At 36.2% G+C, this 15,222-nt stretch overlaps 1 protein-coding gene across 4 annotated transcripts in view; it reads left to right on the top strand.

Moving 5' to 3' along the window:
• KCNT2 (potassium sodium-activated channel subfamily T member 2) overlaps nucleotides 1-15,222 on the top strand; it is a 245,565-nt gene that overhangs the window by 173,729 nt on the left and 56,614 nt on the right. For 2 of the 4 annotated variants that reach the window (XM_067535156.1, XM_067535155.1), the window contains 6 exons: nucleotides 4,332-4,481; nucleotides 8,622-8,851; nucleotides 10,348-10,564; nucleotides 11,196-11,301; nucleotides 11,605-11,777; nucleotides 14,577-14,648. In XM_067535156.1, coding sequence (XP_067391257.1) covers nucleotides 4,332-4,481; nucleotides 8,622-8,851; nucleotides 10,348-10,564; nucleotides 11,196-11,301; nucleotides 11,605-11,777; nucleotides 14,577-14,648 — 948 coding nt within the window. The remainder of the gene's footprint in view (nucleotides 1-4,331; nucleotides 4,482-8,621; nucleotides 8,852-10,347; nucleotides 10,565-11,195; nucleotides 11,302-11,604; nucleotides 11,778-14,576; nucleotides 14,649-15,222) is intronic. The other 2 variants (XM_067535157.1, XM_067535158.1) reach the window with 2 other exon arrangements.

Here is a 15,222-nt window from a genome sequence, read left to right as displayed (position 1 = left end):
ACTATTTTATTTTATAATTACTAGCTTTGTTATTCTATCTGGTAATACTTTGTCTATCAGTATTAGTGCAATAAAAATGGCTAACTTTTAAAATTTATTTTCTATACTGCTTTTATACTAGCTTAGCATTACATTCATTTTCCAAAACTTACATCTGGAAATGTAATCCCCCACCTATGATGCAAAAACACTACCTGACTCTGAATAGATATCATGTATGCAGTAAGCAGAAGTGATTGTTAATTGAATAAGGAACCTTTCACCTTTAAATTGCTGGATCACTGACACAGATTAGTTTGAAGATGGCACAATGTTGTCATTGAACATCTAGATTTCTAGTGACCTATGAGAAATAAATTGGAAGTCTTAGTCCAATAACTAGAGGAGAGGTGCCAAAAACAGTTTAAAGGTTGGAGATTTTCTGGACAAATAGAAGAATACTCTTCAGAAACTATGGATTTCAATTCAGAATTTGGTTTTATAATAGAATGTCATTGGTCACCAAAGAAAGTAAGAAAGAGACAATTTTCCCAGCTGAAAAAAGGCAAGACAGCCAATAAAACCTGTTGTAGTTACCTGTCCTAAAGACACACATTTATGGATTACTCTAACAGACATTTAACATGAATCAGATTAAGTTTTAATTGACTGGATCAATGTTGAAAGGTCACAATCATGGAAAGAGCAGGTGGCAAAATCTTGTGGTGTTTGTACCTGGAAAGGAAAAATGGTAGCCTAGGGTATTATAATCTTGTCAGTATTTGACAGAAAGTCTCTTGTTCTGTCCTATATAAAGGAAGATCGAGAGCAGGAGTTGTGACCAAAATTTGTTTTTTGTACAGGGGATTTGAGTCCTAATAGCGGTAACCTATACATAAAAAAATAATCACCATTGTCAAGTACATATTACTAAAGGCATGTCTACTACACTGCAGCTGGGGGTGAGCCTCCTAGCTGACTACCAGACATGCTAGCTCTGCTCAAGCAAGCACACTAAATATAGCCACGTGGACATTGTGGCATAGGGGGCAGCACAAACTAGTTGCCCAAGTCTAAACGCACTTGAACCCCTGGGTCCAAGCTCAGGTGGCTAATCTGAACCAACTGTGCTGGAATGTTCACACAGCTAGCTCCAGTTTGTCTGTCCGGACTGAGAAGCATACTCACAGCTGTAGTACAGACATACCCTACTAGAATGTGGTTCCAATCTGGTAAATTGGGATATTATTCCCAATTGGAACAAGTCAATTTATACATAGAGGCTACAATTTTCAGATTAACATCCCAAATTATCTGTTAAGCCTTAATTGCCCTCATATTTATTGTTCTCACGTTTATGTTAAGTATGTCATTTCAGAGAGTGTTAAAAGATGCTTCAGGCACCTTATTGTGCTCAGTTTTTGGCCAGGATCATCAATTCCTAATCCCTGAGTGATGCTAGAACACTGGGGAGGTTAAGATACAGTGGCTGGTCATGCTACCTGCATACTCTACACACTGTCATTGTGTGGGACCAGGGAGGTATTCTCAAATCAGCAGTTGTGGTGCCCATAATCTCTTACATCCCAGACTGCCAGCAGGATCTTAATTTTTGGGTAGAAAGATCAACAAGAAAGGAACCAACAAGTCAGCTATACTACAAATACTGACAATTCTGTTCTGATTGTGAAAATAAAAGATTTGCCATTAGTCTCCAAATGGCTCTCATTGAATCACTTATCACTCTTTCTTCTTCCAAAACAGAGCAAAATGTAAAGTATTTGATTAAGCATGAAACATTCTATTTCACTCCCCCCACTTAAAAAACCCCCATGAGATTGTATTTGCATTACTTCTCCTGCTGATGTAGTCCATTTTAAACCTTGAAAGACATCAATTGTTACAAGATGCATGATCAAGTATAAAGTTTCATACTTATAAGTATGATTATTAAATGCACATTTGTTGATTGTGCTGAAAAATAAAGAAGCTGGCTTTGCCGTAAAAGTAATGACATGGTAGAGTTTTTCCCTCACCACCCATAAAATTGGAACTATAGAATAATTATTTATAATATCCCTAACATCTGGTAAAGTGGTGAATGCACTTTAAATGTCTTCATCTGCTTGGCTATTTCATGTACAAAGGAATGCACAACTTGTTGTTCTATTAAATTATCCAGGGTGTTTTCAAAGTCAATGAAAGTCTATAGCATGCTATAAAAGTCACTTTCCTGCAAACAGAAGGAAATTCCATCTAGAGACCAGAATAAATTCTAAGTGGGGTGAAAGAGTCAGTAGGAGAGAGTGCAAAGGTCATAAAGGGAGTTGAGAACAGGGAGGGCTTGATGAGTATTGACAGGTATCTGATGTAGTCTAATCAGTCTCTTCTGTGACTCGGTTTAGACCATGACTAGGAAGACACACTGAAGTGATGCCAGGCAGCAAAGGATGCATTTATTTTGTGTGTGTGTTGTGGAAGGGAGAGTGCTACAGGTTTCTGTTTGAATTCAGTGATCTCAATAAATAATGCTCTTTATATTCATCACAATAACATTACCTCTTTAGCTTCAGAGACATTACATATGGAAGCAAGGCATGAGGTTAGGAAGATTTAGGAAGAGCCTGGTGAATGTGTGAAGGGCTATTTGAAGAGATTTAGGGGGGCATTGAAAAGAGCTAGAGACTGTCAAGTCAAAGGGGGTTGAGGGGCAAAGCAGGCTAGAGGAGCAATTAGAAAGCTATGGAAGCAGAAAGAATAGACTGAGGTCCATCAGAGATGTGTTGATTGCAACAGAAGCTAAAGAATTTTTGTCTATAACTTGGAGAATGTCTGTGAACACCTCTAATCATATATGCAGTCATTTAACTTCCTTACATGCTACTGTTACCTAACTTTTTAAACAGGTGAACTGTGAATTTTGAACATACAAAACAAACAAACAAAAATCCACCCTCTTGGTAGGCTAATAATTGGCCAATATTTTTATGATTGCTATGCCTGCATAGCATTCATTTAACTACAATATATAATGAATATTTCATCTGAGAATTTGGCATGGTTAATATGTTTTTAAACACTGCAACAAGGTGAAAGAGACATTCATTGAGAAACAGTCCCTGAATCAAGTAGATAAACTGTTGATAGACTCACATTCATCTTACTGGAATATTGAATTATATGCTGATGGTTTTTTGGTTTTTACATTTTCTTTAGTTATTTACTTTGTGTCTTCACAACTCTATATAAAATAGCACTTTTATACTTCTGTTTTTCCTTTGTTTTTATAATGGTTCAAAATCATAAATTTTAATTACAAAATTCTTCACAAAAAGAAACAAACGTTTGTAGATTAGGTGTCGGGAAGAACTGTAAATTTCAGAAAGGAAGGTGGAAATATTTATCGGTGAACTGAAATTGTTCAGATTAATACCACTTCATAGTCCCCAACAATATTCTTTAAACTAGATTTTGATCTCAGCTCCACGAGATAATTACTCATATCCTGATCCTCACATCCCTGATCCTCCAAAAGGGTCCATGCAAGGGGAACCATAAGACCAAATGGACTTCTGCATGGGCACAGTGTCTGTCTGCATTCATGTCATGCCAAGTTTGAAACCATAAAACCTAATCCTACGATTGCGTAGATGGATGGCTGAGCACATTTTTATTGTGGCTCCATGTAGGCACAAGCTGCCCACCTGATTGATAATTAAAAATCATGAAAGCTTTAGTTTGGTAAAGAAATGGTCTATTCCAAATTGTGACTGAGACTGACACACAAGGCAGAAATAAACATATAACTAAACAGACCCACCTTGAATTAGACTAAACTCTGAACATAGTAAAACCAAAAGAACAAATGCGGTATCTTGCCCACAGCCAGATTAACACACATTTGCTGAAAGTAAGTAGTATGGGAAGTAAGTTAGCCAGATCTCACACCACTAATTCTTTTGAGAATTAGTTAACGGTCTTTAATGAGGATCAGATTCAAACTCTTATACAGAATCTGAATGGTTTATTTGTACTAATAGAAATAGTATGTCATCAATTGCAATTAATGTATTTATTATGACTGGATTACTTGAAATTCATGTCATGTCTCTGCACTTTTTCTTGATAGCAAAGAGGATAATTTTAATACACCCCTTACTTTAGAACAGAAAAATGTTTCTTATTAATTTACATGAATTATCTTATCATGCTACTAAGCAAGTATTTCTTTCAGCTTAGCCCATGGGACCTTTCTAATAGATATCTGTAGTTTCTATTATCATTAGATGCTGCTATGATTGAGATTTTTTACATCAAAGTTTAAAATTATTCTTATTATCTGTGTGTTTCAGGGAGGGCCAACAATCACCAGAACAGTGGCAGAAAATGTATGGCAGATGCTCTGGTAATGAAGTGTATCACATTAACCTGGAGGACAGTACATTTTTTGCTGAATATGAGGGCAAGAGCTTTACATATGCTTCTTTCCATGCACATAAAAAGTATGTTCCTTATTAAAGAATTAAAAGTTCAGATGAATCTTCATTTATGTTGTGTCCATAGATTAACTATTGTACTGTATTGTTCCATGTTTTCACTGCCACATTATGCATTACTTTGCTTCTGGTTTTCTGGTCTTTGTAAACGTTATGGAACTTCTGTATTCTCCTGCCACTTTGTGTGTGTGTGAGTGTGAGTGTGTGTGAGTGTGTGTGTGTGTGTGTGTGTGTGAGAGAGAGAGAGAGAGAGAGAGAGAGAGAGAGAGAAAACACCCTTTTTGGTCTGTATGTGCCAGCCTAGCCTTAAAGCAAAGAAGATTAGTTCTGAGATCAAGAATGGATATCTGTCAGGAAAGCAACATCTCATGGATTCATTAAAACTAGCCATCCAATACATCCTCCCCATAGCCAATTCAACTTAGAGACTTTTTTTTGCTGGATAAAATCTAAAGAATGCTTAAAATATCTTGTCTGTAGGTTATGGATCTTGCAAAGCTATAAAAAGGCTAAATATATCGTTGATGAATCAGCAGCAGCAAAATTCACATGGCTATGATGTGGCTGTGGCAGTGCACAGAATGGGCTTCCATCCTGAATGGCCCTTGCAAGTCTTATTCCTTTGTCAAGAGGCAGTATGTGAGGATTTAGGCTTCTTTAATCCCTCTAAATTGCATCTTTCAACCTCATTCATGGTCAGCACTGTGCTCTACTTCTTTCAACCTCAGCTCTATAAGCCTTCTGTAAAAACCTTCTTCGTGCCCCCACCATTGCAGTCATCTTGTTCTCAACTGCTGCAAGGTTAAGTAGCTCCTCATTTGTGCCAAAAATCCAAGTAATGGATGTTAAGAATATCATAACTTTTCATACTGAAGAGTGTTTAGTAACCTCTCCTCAGTTGTTTTTAAATGTTACGTTTCTGCTTCATAGAACAGGGTTATCATTACTACCACATTGGATGCTTGTATGTCTTAGTTGTCATGAAGACATCCCACCACCCAAACAGAGGCCTTTGAATGTGCTGAAATGCCACTAACACAAGACCAATCTGATGTTGGACTTCTTCGGTTATAAAATCGCCTGCTGTAAACCAATTATTCAGATAATAAACTATTTACCCATTCAGTGCCATTGCCATCAACAGGCAGCATTGGCAGGTTATTCTTTGGTTTAAATCACCAAAATCTTAAAGTCCCATAGATTCTGCAGTTTTTTACACCATTTCCATCATTAACTGTAGATGGTCAGTCTCTTCTAGTATGGCAATATCATCCTCATACTTGAAAGCCTCTAAAGATGAATTTTTAAATTTCACACCTCCTATATTGACCTCAGTCAACTTTGTCATCTGTCTATTGGAACATTAAATAACCTATGAGAGAGAATACATTCCAGGCAAATCCATGTTTCTTTTGAAAACCTGTCTAATATAATCATTGACCCTTTTACAGCTAGATGTACAATTGTACAGTTCCTCAGCTAGGCACCCCATACTGTTGTAGTTCTGATCAATGCACTGAGTCAAAAGCCACTGCAAAGTCTATAAACACAATGTTGATTTCCTTTGGTCAGTCTAGTAATTTTTCAGTAACATTCCACAGACCATATATGGCATAGATTATCAGTTGACCTATATGGAAGCCAAACTGGTTGTCTCTCATTTTTCATTTGAGACAGTATTTCAGTTGATTCAGTAGTATGAGCGTAAACACCTTCTTTGGGATTGACAGCAGTGTTATTGCCAATAATTTGATCAAGCTGAACCCTTTTTGCGGGGGAGTAGGGAAGGGAAGGGATAATGCAGCCCCTTTTGCATTCTTTTGAAATGTGTCTGGTTTCCCAAACTTAAGACAATGTTGTGAAGTTGTGATGAAATAGTCAAGACCAGGTGCTTCATCATTTCATAACTGTTTGACAACAAGCATCACTTCCTCTAATGTCAACGGCCTTTTCTCAGATGGATTTTTTTTTATTACACTGTAGTTTTCATACTACTGGTGATTTGTTCATTAAATTCACAAAAATGTGCGTGCCAACACTTAAGATGTGCATCAATATCCCAGCAATATTTTCCAATTTTGTTTCTAGCTGGTATAAGCAGGAAGAATGGAAATTCAATTAGGACCTTCAAAATCTCTCACACATTTCTGGTCATGTCTTTCAGAGGCTTCATCAAGAGACTGAACTCTACTATTCCACCACTGATGATGATCATTCCAACAGACCCTCTTGACTGCTCGTTCATGACATTTCTCTATTGCTTATTTCCTCCTTTCTTTACTAACTCAACTCCAACCTTCCAGTGCAGCCTTCTGTACCATGTATTTCCCCCTCTCCCATAATTTGATGGTATCTGTAATCTAAATGTTGCTTTTTCATTCTCCTTATTCCCAGTTGTTCTCCAGCAGTCTGTGTGATAGAATCCCAAAATAAAGTCCACTCTTCCTGTATGTCAGACAGCTGGTCATCCAATATGTGTTGGAAATAGATGCTTCATAACTTTTAGTGATGACTTTATGATGAACCTTATCAATACTGAAATATTTTGATACAGTCGATACCCATCTATCAAACTTTATTAACAGATCATCATTGTTGCTACTAGGGGTTGATGTTCAGATTCCAGAGCAAGATCAGCACTTCTAAATACTTGTACATCCTGAAAGAGTTTAATCAAGGTTTTTCAAACCAGAATGTGATCTGATTACATTGTTGCCCTGTGGATACCAAAAAGTGTACTTATGCCAATTCTTATGTTGAAACCAGGTAGCCATTAAATATAGTCCATGTGTGGAAGTAAATTCCAGTAGACGCATATTATTTGATCTCTCTTCTGATAAACTGTGTGGTCCCAATACCAGTTCAAATTCAGTTCCATCATGGTCATTCCTCATGTTCATATCTCCTAATATGACAATATGAAGTTAGAGGTGACATATTAGATATAATGTCATTTAACATGGCATAAAAAGCATCTTTGTCAGCATCAGGCCTTGCATCAATGGGAGCATATGCACTAATAATTACTGCATATTCTCCCTTAGAACTGAAAATGATGCCTATCAGGTGTGAAGAACAAGTCTGCCAAGTCAGTATGGTGGATTCCATCCCCAGGGATAAAACCAGGGCAATATCAGTGGGCTTGTCAGATAAATCACAGGCGAGCAGCAATCACAATTTCTGACCACTATGAATCAGACCTGTGCTCTCGTTCAAATTCCACAATGTCTCCTGCACACTGCATATACCAACATTCAACCTTTCCATTTCTTCAGCCAGAGGAGTAATTTTTCTGACATCTATTAATGTCAAGCAGTCCAAGGTCCCATCTTCTGAAATTAGGTCTGATGAATCAGACATCAGCCTTCTCATTTATTGATAATCAAGGCTATATTTCCAGATTACCTTAACCTCAGATGTATCCTGACATATTTTGAACACATTCATTTGTACAAGCTTATGCTGAGCGTGTATGCAAATGTCAGTTTCATGATTACCTTCATTCTGGTAAAAAGGTGGTTTCTAATAAAATGAATCAATTGATAGAGTTTTTAAATACATTATTTAAACAAAACTAATAATCTAAGATGAATATACAAATAAATACTTTTCCTGAAGTCATATTCCTGTATAAATAATGAGTTCATTTTCAACATTGTAAGATGAGAATAGTTGCTGTCTTTTTAATTTCTTGTTTTCTACTACTGATCAAAACAATAAGAGTGAATTATCTGGAAAAATAATTGAAAACTGTTACATGGAAAGGTGAATAATGGAACAGTTTAGTATGATGAATTAACAGAGTTCCATACTTCTATTGTTGTATTATCAGAAGGGACTATATGTCTGATATGAAAAATTAACTGGCCCAGCATCAGAAGAATACTGCTAGAGAATAAGAAGTTTCTGAAGTGAAGTGCTTTGCGATTCATAAGTCCAAAGGAGCTGTGCTTGATCAAAGATGGCCTATTTTTGGAATAATTTAGTTAAATACTGTATTTTCAAATATTTATTTTCCAAGAATGTGCACATGTTGACACTGCAACATGTAAGTGAGACTAGATTAAGGGTCCATTCCTGTCATCTGCTATTTGTGTTCTGTTGAATTACATTCAATAAACCATGTATTTTCTTTCTTTAATTAAGGTTTGGAGTCTGTTTGATTGGTGTTAGGAGGGAAGATAACAAAAGCATTTTGCTGAATCCAGGTCCTCGATATATTATGAGCTCTACAGATATATGTTTTTATATCAACATCACCAAAGAAGAAAATTCAGCTTTTAAAAAACAAGAGCAGCATAGAAAAAACAATGAATCCAAGTCATGCTATCATGGCACTTCTAGGTTGCCTGTTCACAGTATAATTGCCAGTATGGGTAAGTACAGGTAAATCTCATAAAACATTCTGATACTATAGATAAAAAGCACAGAAATGTACTATGGTAAAACAGTAAAATATTGTAAAAGAAGATGTCCTGTGCAATTGAAAACATTTTCCTTCATTAGGTTTAAATGTACATATTCATTTAAAAAAAAATAAAGGGCTCAACTTAGATTAGTTTTTCCAACAAGATTAACACAAATGACATAGTCTTGCTGTATAACATCACATACAAACCTATGTGACTGAGAATATAGCTGAAAATTATCTAACAAGTCACTTACCAAAGAAGCTCGAAAGGTTATTTAAAAACCCACACAAATTTCAGACCAGCTCCTGGGTGGTGCAAAGCAGTGTGATATCGATTTAATAAGCCAATGAAGAGTTCTCCCAGCGTGGAAGAGTATCCAGGTGACCAAGCCACTACACCAGCTCCCATGTCACTTGACAAGTGGAAAGGGCATGTCCAAGTGGAAAAAGGGAGGTGCATAGGTTGATCCTTTCAGGCCACAGAAAAAATTATTAAAACACGACTGCCTAAGACAGGCTGTTCCCTTAGCCAGTACGAGAATGGGATCATATAAGGGTCATAAAACCACCTGTGTCATTGATTCCCTTTTCCTCCATGGAAGCCCAGAACTCTCATCCACTGTTTACATGCAAGTCTGTTTAGAAAGTGAGAGACTGCAGTCTCTGCGCTCTAGAATTCATAATGAATCAAGGACACAAATTTAACAGATACATCTGATGGTAATCTAACTAAAAACAACCTGTCTAAATGATCTTGCAATGAATTCCCGTAGTTTGTAAGTTCATGGATATCACAAGCTAATTCACTACAAATTGGCCTAATATTAGATGCTAATGAGTCCCATCATGATTATTCCCCTTTCCTGTTCAAGGAAGCAGTACATTTTACTGGCATAAGTTAGGAGGTAAAATCCCAATGTCCAGGTCAACAGACATTCTTTTAGTCCATCAAACAATTCAGACTCCATTTTGTTTCCAGAAACATCAAGCAACACAAGCAGGAAAAACAAAGACATTAAGAATCAGGGTATCAAATTCTCATCTCATTTACCCAATTGGAAATATTATATTTTGGCATTTATAATATTAATATTTATTAAGTCAAATTCATTATTCATTATGGATATACAACAGTATTAATAAATTCTGTAGTTTATTTACACATATTCTCACAGCCTGATTGCATGGGATATGTTTTAAATGCCATAGGCAGTTATGCATATGGAAAGTTAAATTTACTTAACTGCCTTGTATATTGTACAGAGTAGTAAATAAATAAGGCTATACTGGATGCAGCCTAAACACTGATCACATTTTAATGTAGTGTTTATCGATACCCAAAACCAGATAGACATTCTTTGAATATTTGGTTGCATTTTAGATCCATAATAAGTACAGTATTCCCTATTTAAAATGCTTACTTGACTTATACATTGAGAGTTACTTCTGATGCTGTTTCAGGGACTGTGGCGATAGATTTACAAGATGCAGGATGTAGATCTTCCAGTGGACCTACCCTAACCCTTCCTTCAGAGAGAGGTAAAGATGGCAGAAGACCTAGCATAGCACCTGTTTTGGAGGTTGCAGACTCCTCATCACTTCAGACATGTGATCTTCTAAGTGACCAATCAGAAGATGAAACTACTCCATCAGATGATGACATTTCTACAGGTTTAGAGTATGTACAGACAATGTAAATAGGCCATTACTATTCATAAATGCTAATACCGTGTAAATGTAGGGTGAAGGAGGACTGCAGCTCTTTCAGATTAGTGACATTCAATTTAATGAAAAAAAAAAGTGCACACATCTTACATAATTTGTAGTGATAAGACACATTAGATTTTTCAGCCAATCAGCAATATGATTAGGTTAACATTTTAACTGTTATGCAATAGCCAGAAGTATTTTGAACACACGCAACCTACATTACATGTTGGTGCCATAAGACAGCAAGAAATGAATTGACAAAGTTGTTTAGATGGGGAATTTACCAAACAACAACTCATATTATCCCCTTACAATGGCACCACTTACTAATCTTACATATATATATATCTGTAAACTACAACAAGCTATTGTCCTTTGACCTTTATTAGGAATGGGAATTGTTTTGTTATGATTGTTTATATGTGAAACACTAGTTGTATCTGTATCTATTTTGTTTAATTTCATATTTAATTATGTAGGAATGTATACATTAATACTTGCCTCTGTTTGCTATTCCACAAATAGTAATAAAATTGTATTTAGACCTGTTTGGTCTACAGTAATTAAATAAGTAATTAATGGTTTTTCTACTCTTCTAGGTATGCTAAAGGTTATCCTCCTTACTCTCCTTATATTGGAAGTTCTCCCACATTTTGCCATCTGCTGCATGAAAAAGTGCCATTTTGTTGTTTAAGACTGGACAAGGTAAGACGTTTGTTACTGGATAGACCTGTGAGCTAAACATGGCTTTTTGTTAGTTGTGGCTGAACACAATTTTGTTCTGGTCTGCGCTTGCAAATAAGCAGCATTCAGAACCCATTCAGCTACAACCCATGCTGATACCAGGCAGTGTTGCCAACAGATATTTGTGAGATGCAGACAAGACTAAGTTTTTTAATCTTTTCAACTGACACGCTTTAGTTTGGGAAGTAAAAAACCATCTCTAACATTATTCCTGAGTATGGACTGAAAGCCATACTGAATTCTTGTTTTCTATACTGATATTAGGGGTGCCAACATAACTATTATGAAGATGCCAAAGCCTATGGATTCAAAAATAAGTTGATTATAGTTGCAGCAGAGACAGCTGGAAACGGCTTATACAACTTTATTGTTCCACTCAGAGCTTATTACAGACCAAAAAAAGAACTCAACCCTATAGTATTACTTCTGGATAACCCGTAAGTGGATTTTTAAGAAAAATGTATTTACTTTACAATTAGTGTTTAACTCACATAGCAAGCATTATCTCTGGTTAATGATCACATTTCATGTGACTAATTTAAATCAAAATCATTATGGCACATATGTTTTTAGAGCAAGAATGGAGACAAGGATGATATCAAATTGTTGTTGTGAAGTAAAGACCTAATCTAACTCACAGTGAAATCAATGGGAGTCTTTAAATTGACTCCAGAGGGAGTTGGATCAGAACCTAGCTCAATACATTTTTCAGTATGGTAGCACCAAGTTTAAAAGAAAAAACAGAGAAATCAGAGCACTGTTAATTATAAAATAGGTTGTAAAATCATTTAAAACTCTAAAGCTTTAATGAAATATTTGTTGCAACTTATCTCAAACATGTGAAAGTAGTCTTGACTTCTGTATATTACAGATGTATACTGAATTACTCCGTTTCCTGTCTGCATCTATCTTTTCCCCAGCCTACTCAGCACTAGAGAAGCACTACTTTACTCGCACTGCTGAACTGCCAATTAGGAGCCATTGTGTTCTTTTGAGACACTATGACTCAGACCTAAGCCTCCTCAAGCCTCTGAACAAGTTTGCATATGATTTGCACAGTAACTAGTAATTATAGTGAGAGTCCTGTAACACCTTAGTTTTCTTTAATATTCCTGACCTTCCATGGGTGGAGGTTTCTATTTGCCTTTCCTTTAAATCAGCACTTACTGTTCAACCACAGCTTATATTAAGGGGTTTGAAAACTAACTCAATAGTTGTGTGCTTTAGAGAGAGCCATATAGTCTCCACATGGAATTAGCAGCTCGATGATTGTGTCACCCCTCCCAATATGCTCTTCTTGCAGTGTTTTCTGAGTATATAGTATCTGTTCTGATTATTCCATTCAGCTACAGAAATAGAGTAAATTTCCCACTTGTTTCCTATTAGTACTGTAGAAGAGAATCATCCTCTAACACTATGAACATGATACAGCCCCCTTTGGACCATATTATAGTATAGGTAAATAAGGTAAATAATTCAGGTACAGACTTGGAACCCACCAAATTTGAGGCTTGTTAGATCCAGGCCTTTAGGCTGAACCAAAAAGAGGCCAGGTGTATACATTGAATTCAGGTTCTGATTCCAGGCCCTACTCTCCTTATGGGTGTATGTGCTTTTGTCCCATCTTTAGTATAAATAGTTTTGCTATACAGAGTCTGAAGTAGGTGTGAGTGGGTTCCACTGTACTTCCTATACAGATCTCTTGTAGGATGGCATATAATAGTGTTAGTGTATTATAGTTCTACTTATTCATTCCAGTAATAAATGGCATAAAACAAACATACACACAAAGATCTATACAAATTATCCTTTTAAACTTGTGGTTTGAAGTTTCAAATAAGACCAGCCATTAAGAACACATATGAAAGTGTACTGTACCCGCTAGTGTTTCACTGTACTCCGGTTTCAGGCCCATGCTTTTGTTTTCTAAAAATCTCTGAAACACTTCTATTGTGTTCCTTTATTTTTGCTGCAGATTGAAATGCCATTAAAGTTATGCAATCTCACTATTAAATGAAAGCCGTGGCCTCTGCTTAAGCCCTTAGCAAGATGTGACCAGGCCAGCTGGAACAGGTTCTCTCCAAACTGGTAGCAGTCTTCCCTTGTTTACAGTAAATCAATTATCAGTCCACCACACTTTCCACATCTCATGACAAGAGGGTGAAATCCTGGCCCCGCTTAAGTTAATGAGAGTTTTGCCATTGACTTCAAAGGGGTCAGGATTTCACCCACTGTAAATTAGTATGTAACCCTTGATATGGTTTTCTAGTTTCTCTTGAATCTTTTTTGCAGTTGGTTAAATGAGGCAATTTGCAATAGTGTGCATTTCTGGATATGTCCTAATTTCATGAGGATTAAAATTTCATCTGCTATCACTGTTGCAGAGGGGTAGCCATGTTAGTCTGTATATAGCAAAAACAACAAGAGTTCTGTAGCACTTTAAAGACTAACAAATTTAATTTCAGCAGGCATATGCTTTCGTGGGCTTCAGCCCACTTCCTCAGATGCAGTTGGTAGCTCTCACTGTATTTTCAGCATTTAAGAAAGAAAGAAGTATATGATTTATGAATGGTACAATACATAAGACTTAGTACAGTACAAAACTATTTTACCTTTCATTTCCTTTAATAATGAAATTTCTTTGAGATTAGAGCTAGATTTTGACAGTGTTAGAAGTAGCCAACTATTTTAGAAAGGGTGAAAGGGAAAGGACAATGCAGATGGCTGAATTATTAGAACTTTTAGGGAGAAGTCACAGGGCAAGATCCATAGCTGGTGTAAAGCACATAGTTCCATTGATTTTAATGGAGCTATAATGGTTGAAACCAGGTAAGGATCTCGTCCCAGTCAGCATTTTCATTTAGAAGATGTTTATTTTCAGTTGTTCTGGATCATGCTTTGAAATATAATTTAATAACTCTTTAGTCATCAATAATCTTTCTTTAAATAAAGCATTTGTTGTATGATTGTGCCATAAAGTTTCTGATTTAGAAGATTAGTCACTTTTATTATGTAAGCACATTTAAACTTGTTCATTCTTCATTATGACCAAAGCAAACAGCATTGAATGTCACTGCCCAGAAATATAGTTTCATATTTTATTAAAATGTTCAATTAACATTTCCAAGTTTTCCCCTACTCTCTCTTCAAAACAAAACTAACAATTTCTTCAGTTCCTTCAGAAGAGATGCAACTGTTGTGATGTTGTGTTTCATTGTAACCCATCTGCTGCTTAGGCCAGATATGCATTTTCTGGATGCAATCTGTTGGTTTCCAATGGTTTACTACATGGTGGGCTCTATTGACAAGTAGGTAAAATAATCCTCAGAACTCTAAACTTTGTAGTGCTCAGTGGTTTGTCATGTGCTGTGCTTTGTAATTGCATGTTTAAGTGTGGTGACTGTATTTGGGGAAAAAAATCCCTGCATGCATGGTTTATGTCAAGGGACTGTAATTTGGAATTTCAAATTTCTGCCAAAGGATCTCAGTCAAAAAGGAATCACTGTTTTTACTTTATACAGTACACCAGCAGATCTGGAAGTCTTTTAAAATGCTTTTGTTGGTATTGAATCTCTAGGTGAAATGGGCTAGGCTTTTTAAAAACAGGAGTAAGCCTAAATTTACACTCTCAAATCCACATTAAGGCACAAATAAATTACCATATTGTCATCAAAAATGCTGAGCACCCAACAGCTCCTACTGAGTTCTAGTCTAATCTTAACCATATTTTTGCTCCTACTTATTGGCTGGGATTGTTAAAGTTTGCTAGGAGATTTAGATACACTAACAATAATGGTAATTTAAGACGGATGTCTAAAACCCCTAGACTGCTTTGAAAAACAACACCTACTGTTTCTAGCTTGCCCTTTACTAACAAGTATT

Source organism: Emydura macquarii, unplaced genomic scaffold (genome assembly GCF_026122565.2).
Source record: "Emydura macquarii macquarii isolate MOO-44397 ecotype Brisbane River unplaced genomic scaffold, CSIRO-AGI_Emac_v2 contig_3477, whole genome shotgun sequence".
NCBI classification, from domain to species: domain Eukaryota; kingdom Metazoa; phylum Chordata; order Testudines; family Chelidae; genus Emydura; species Emydura macquarii.
The sequence above is the reverse complement of the archived record's forward strand: the minus strand, read 5'-3'. Positions and strand labels throughout refer to the sequence as shown.